The sequence below is a fragment of the Orycteropus afer genome, unplaced genomic scaffold (genome assembly GCF_000298275.1).
Source record: "Orycteropus afer afer isolate SDZICR_OR568_19922 unplaced genomic scaffold, OryAfe1.0 scaffold00083, whole genome shotgun sequence".
Lineage (NCBI taxonomy): Eukaryota > Metazoa > Chordata > Mammalia > Tubulidentata > Orycteropodidae > Orycteropus > Orycteropus afer.
In genome coordinates this window covers 4,882,444-4,888,537 of record NW_006921670.1, presented here as the reverse complement: position 1 = coordinate 4,888,537, position 6,094 = coordinate 4,882,444, and the positions used below count along the sequence as shown (strand labels likewise).

The 6,094-nt window shown below is 48.5% G+C and overlaps 1 protein-coding gene across 1 annotated transcript in view; it reads right to left on the bottom strand.

The window, feature by feature from the left end:
- Positions 1–218: 218 nt before the first annotated feature.
- The window catches only part of ADSL (adenylosuccinate lyase), a 19,826-nt gene continuing 13,950 nt past the window's right edge, over positions 219–6,094 (bottom strand). The window contains exons 8-13 of the mRNA XM_007941695.2: positions 4,795–4,864; positions 4,523–4,670; positions 3,513–3,603; positions 2,628–2,717; positions 1,925–2,101; positions 219–305 (exon numbers count right to left, since the gene is read on the bottom strand). Of these exons, the coding sequence (XP_007939886.1) occupies positions 219–305; positions 1,925–2,101; positions 2,628–2,717; positions 3,513–3,603; positions 4,523–4,670; positions 4,795–4,864 (663 nt within the window). The remainder of the gene's footprint in view (positions 306–1,924; positions 2,102–2,627; positions 2,718–3,512; positions 3,604–4,522; positions 4,671–4,794; positions 4,865–6,094) is intronic.

Below are 6,094 nucleotides of genomic sequence, written 5' to 3'. Positions count from 1 at the left end.
TTATGCAAGTTTGTGTGGCTGAAAACAGTCCACCGACAACTGATTTTGTTTCTGCACTGTGAGGCATCACAGACGTGAGAGCCGATGGGAAGGAAAACAGGGTGCACTAATTTAAGGCAATAATTCCTCTTGAAGCAGACAAGGCACTACAGTAACATGCTTCAATAGTGAAAGTTAACAAAGCCAAGGATGGTTTCTTGTTTAATTCTTTTCTGATGCTAGAGACATAATTCAGCTTTCACCTTCATCACACTTTCATACGGTTTCAACAGGGGAAATACCTCCTCTTCTAGGAATCTCTGCACCTGCCAGATAGGAAACCAAATGTAAGGCAAAGAAAAAGCTGAGCTCCAAGTTGGCAGCACCTTTGCCCGGGTCAGTTTGTATCACTGAGCCCGAACGTGAAGCTTTCACTGTACCCGACGTACTGTTCTCCTCACCAGCCTGTCCACTCCCCCTACACAGAGGCAACTCAACCACCAAGCACTCAGCCACCACACCCAGACTACACTCTCTCACAGCCCAGCTCAGCCTGTGCTCCCAGGTGGTGGCACCATTCTCCACCCAGTCCCCCAAGTGAAAACCGTCACTGCGTCTTCCCTCTTGCTGTCCAGCCCATTCACCCGACCACCAAGTGATGAACCTCCTACACATTCTTCACATCTCCCGTTTCCTACCTGCCTCTGCCTTCAGCTGCTGTGGGCCTACTAAAGCAGGTTCTTCCTGGCCTCCCTGCTTCCAGTGTTCAGTCTTTCAAATTTGCCATTTATGTGATGATGACACAGTGATTGGAAGGTGAATGACCATCCACAACGGGCTCCTGTCTCTCTTCAGCTTCAAATTCTGTTATGACTCCTGAGGCACTTTATACTCAGCCAACACCCAATGCCCTGCCCTTTTCTCTCATGCTCAGGGCTGAGCCTGCTGTCCATCCTCTCTCAGCCTGGCCTTCCCGCTATAGCTCTGACTCGTCCCTTAAGATTCAGCTCAGACTTCATCTCTTCCAAGAAGTCTTTCATAACTTCTCCACTCCTCTAAAGGGTTACGTCTCCTCCTTTGTGATCCCCAAATAGGCTATGTTTCCCTCAATTCCTGCAATGTACTGCTTGTTATTACAAAAACCTGTTTACAAGTCTTCACCACTAAGTTTTAAGCTCCTGGAAGACATGGGTTATCTACTTACCTTTTATCTCTGGAAATTACACCGAGTACCTGGGCACACACAGAGCACCTAGTATGTAACTGATAAATGTCTTGAGAGAGCCCTGGTGGTACAACAGTTAAGTGCTTGGCTGCTATCTGAAAGGTCAGCAGTTCAAACCCATGAGCCACTATGTGGGAGAAAGATGGGGTGATCAGCTTCCACAAAGGTTACAGCCTTGGAAACTGTAGGGGGCAGTTCCACTCTGTCCTACATGCTGTAAATCAGAAGGGACTCAGTAGTACACAACAGCAGCTTTCAGAATACCCTCCTCTCTCTCCAAAAGGCCAAGCAGAAGAATGCTGTTTGCTGAGAACCAATATGCGCCAGGCACTCATACACCCACTATGTGAGGCCTTTTATTCAATTCTCACAAAAACTCCATGGGACTAGTATTTTTATCCTGTCAGCCAGTAAATGTCAGACATTAGGACTGAACCTAGATCACCAGGCAGTCAAAGCTAATCTGTGTCCAGTTCACCAGAGAGCTTCTCTCTCGACCAAAAGAGAATTCAGAGAAATCCACGTAGGGAAAACGTGAGGCAAAGAGCCCCTGGTCCCGTTTTTACCAGCACCCTGATCTGAAGCGGTTCTGGTTCCACCCCCAAGCCCCCCCCATGAAGCAGAAACCTCAGGAGTCCAGGCCCTGCAGCCAGCAGTGGGGACACACGCAAGCACGAGGGTGGGCTTCAGCACTGTGAACATGCCCTGACTGATGCTCACCTGCTGGGATGCGCGACCAATGAAAGAAGAAGGATCCAGTAAACGGTCCAACTGGGAGTGAATGGGACTGAAGTAGGCATCAGCCTGGATCCGCTCGATGAGATCATTGTCGCCCCCTTCCTGCTTGACCACAGCAGCTGCCTGCTGGGAAAGCACTCTGATTTTCTCATGGCAGTCCTGGGACAGGAAAGGGAAGCAGTGAGAGGACACTCCCAAGGAGGCATCTGCCCGTTCCTGAAAAGTCGTCTGCCCCTCCATGCCTACGCTGTCTACACGGGTGGCACTCAAAGCCCCTCTGGGCTCAGGTGGTCCCTGCCACTGACTGCACTTGGCTCTTCACTCTGACCCCATCAGAGGCTGGATCTGAAATGGGTGCCCCTACCCTGGCTACACGTACTAAGTAAGCCACAGAGACTATCTGCTTTATGTCCTGCTCCCTTCCCGTGGAAATGCACAACCCATCCCCTCACTAAGAGTGCGTCCTTCCAAATGATTCAGCAATTCACTGTTAGTTACCAAGTTCACCACAATCCCCCTTCAGAGAGTAGCCTGTGCTATAGCAGAACATAGTCACTGTTCTGTACCAATACCGTGACAGAAGGTAAAGACCAAAATGCCTTCCTCCGTCCACTCCTCTTCAGGCAGGAGACAGCAGAGCTAAGACACACTCTCAACTTATCCAGGAGCACGAGCGGCTACGAACCTGGCGGCTAGCCCCAGCTTTCACCATGGCCATGATGATGTTCTCTGTGGCCATGAAAGGCAGCTCTTGCCGAATGTGCCGCTCAATTACCTAGAAGAGCAGAATGAGTGGGGGCCTAAGATACACGCCTCCAGTTCAATGTCATATACACAACAGGGTGATAACTACGCCAAAATGCACGGAGAGAGAGAATGACGGGTTATTTTAGTCTACGTCATATTTTTTGGTTTTCTTATTCATCCAGGGTATTATTTTGATTAAAGAGAAAAAAAGAAACACTGACACTGAGTTGAGTATACTTTTACAACTTGCTTCATAGGAACAATTCCTAAACCTGAAGTTAAATCTCAGTGCCCAACCTCAAGGGTTCCCTGCATGACGGGAATGAACCCGTTCAGCACAGGTACTTAACCAGGCAAATGGAGCTCGCTATGGGCCGAGTCACCACAGCTGATGACTCAAGTTCATAGGTGGTTTAGGCCAGGGTAAACGACCCTTTCCCTCTTTCCTATAAATGTGTCTGAATTCCACATAGTTAGTTCTCTAATCCTCTTGAGGAATGAGCACTAGCTGGGAATAAATCTAATTACTTCACCAGAGTGCATGGCCCTCCCCACCCCCCGCAGGTACCGGCCACACTCCTTCCCATGTCCAACCCCTCTCTCATCCTTTGCTTTAATTGAGGCCTCTTTCTTTGGGAGGAGCTCTGGTAGCATAGTGCCTAAGGCACTTGACTGCTAACCAGAAGGCTGGAGGTTCAAACCCATCAGCCACTCCTTGGAAGGAAGATGGGGCAATCTACGTCTGTAGTGATGCTGCCCTGGAAACCCAGGGAGGGGTCGCTATGAGTCGGATCCAACTCGACGGCACGTAACAACAACTTACTTTGGGGTACACCACCAATCCTTCTGAAATGTTCTGCAGCGTATTCAATATAGTATCTGCAGTAAGAAATGCCTCAGCCAAACAGATGCGTCTGAAAAACAAATAGCCAGTTTAGATACCTCTTTAAACAAAAATTTCGATGAAAGGTAGGGTGTGCCCTAAGTCCTCTTGACTTCATGCCGTATGTACTCCTTGGACAATTTCTTTCAATCTTAGGACTCAAATACCCCTATATCCTGATGACCCTCAAATCTTATCACCTCCGGCCCAGAGCACTTGCCCAAGTGTCAGCTCTTACACCCAACTACAGCACTCTACCTGGCTGACACACAGGAATCTCAAACCCAAACAGGATTCTCACCATCTCAATCCCGGTCCTCCTCTTCCTGTGGCTCCTGTCTCAGTCAATGGCACTAGCATCCCCCAGTCACCTAGCTCCTTGTACTCACTCCAATTGATCACCCTGGCTGGCCAACCTGCCTTTTACTTCATAGCCACCTACTTCCTCACCAAATTACTTCTGACCCACTTTGTAACTCATCAAGATCATCCCTATGCCAAGATATCTCAGTTGACACCCTCCCACCCTTGGAATGAACTACACTCCTTCCCACAGCCCACAGAGCCTTTCATAAGCTGGCTCCTATCCACAATCATCTCCCGCCTCATCTCTTGCCATATACTGGCTTCATTCTCCAGCACTAATTAGTAATTAACTTCTTAAACTATGTTCTCTCCTGCCTTTACACATGCTCCCGATCCGTCATTTCTTCAGTCTCAAAGCATCACCTTCTCTGGGACGCTTCCCCGTTCCCTGTAACACTACTCCTCCCTCTCTGCTCCCATTGTACCTTTTACACTTTGATCACAGCTCTTATCACTGTACTGTCTTCTTACATGCTTCTTGCCCCTTGGGGACAAGGAGGGAAGGCAGAGATCCTCAAATACATCCTTCGACTTCCAGGCTCCTCCTCCTCCTAGCCTCCCTCAACTTGCCCTGTTCTGCTAACCGATTGGCACTGTCGTCCAGCGTACGTTCAAACCACTGCACAGATGCTGTCTGCAGTGGGTCCATGAGGAGGGTCATCAGGTGACGGGCGAGGCTGCAGCAACGCTCTGAGCGCATGGGGTTCCGTTTGTATGGCATCGCACTTGAGCCTGCCCGTGGGAAGGACAAGCAACAAGGCAGACAGACGTCACTGGACGGTGCACACGCAGCCAGGTGAGCTGTAACATATCCCAGCACCTCTGGGGTGCTCCCAGGTTTCCACCTGACACTCACCGATTTGCTGTTTTTCAAAGGGTTCCTCCAGCTCCTTGAGATTGGCCAGGAGGCGTATGTCGGTGCAAATCTGGGGAAGGCAGGGGAACAGACATCATCCTAGACACAGCACACAGGCACCTGGGAGCAGGGAGGCTGATAAAGGAGATGGGCTCAGGTGTGGTGCCGCTGAGTTCAGCAAGTCCTCCCCAAGAACTCCTGAAAGATTCTCTTGGACCTCTCTCTCTGCTCCCAGAAAGCTGGGGTGACATATTCAAGGGGCCTGATAACAGTCTATGAAACACTACTGAAGACAACGATGAGACGAACTTCATACACCTCGGAACAAGGCGGACATTTAGTATGCTTTAACATAATGTTAATGAGAATGCCAAGATGAGTCTTTCCTTTAAAACCCATTCATTTAAGATAGACTCCGCCTATAGGCTCAAACCAAACCAAACCAAACTCACTGCCGTTGAGTTGACTCCGACGCATAGCAACCCCCACTGGATTTTCAAAGCTTTACAGAAGTAGATTGTCCCATCTTCCTTCCACAGAGCTGCTGGTGGGTTTCAACCACCAACATTCTGGTTAACAGTCAAATGCTTACGCACTATGTCACCAGAACTACACACTGCTAAAAACTGATGTGTGACATCTGAGAAACAAATTATGTAAAAGTCTGAGGTTACGGTAAGATGGAGGAATAGGCAGACAAGTGACACAGACCCTCTTCAACAAAGAAAAGAAAAACCAATTGACAGAGATACAGAAGATAATCCTGGAACCCTGAGCTTTGAAAGGAACTATAGGGAAGTAGATTAGGCACCAACTAGTGGAAAAACCTGAACAAGAACAGTGAGTACAGAGACGGTCGGAGCTGCGGACTGTCAACTTCTCTGAGACCAACAGCCTGAATATTTCCAAGTGGTGTTGGAACCTGAGAATTGACCTAAAGATCCTGGTCACGAAGGGCTCCAGGGACAACTACTCTGGTGCCCTATGACAAGGAAGGGAAACAGCAAGGAGGGAGACAACCTGAGCTGTGGCCTTTCTGCTGTTGGGAGGGTGCAGCCATTCTGGATATTTAAAATGACCAAGGGTGCAGCCATTTTGAATGTTTACAAGCAGTGGGCATTTTGGATATATAAAGTGACTGAAGGCACAACCATTTTGAATATTTACAAGTGGCAACCATTTTGGATTTTAAAGTTATAGCATTCTTCACGATCATTAGCTATTAGAGAGATGCAAATCAAAACAACAATGAGATACCATCTTGCTCCAGCACTAGTAGCAAAGTTCAACAAGACAGAAA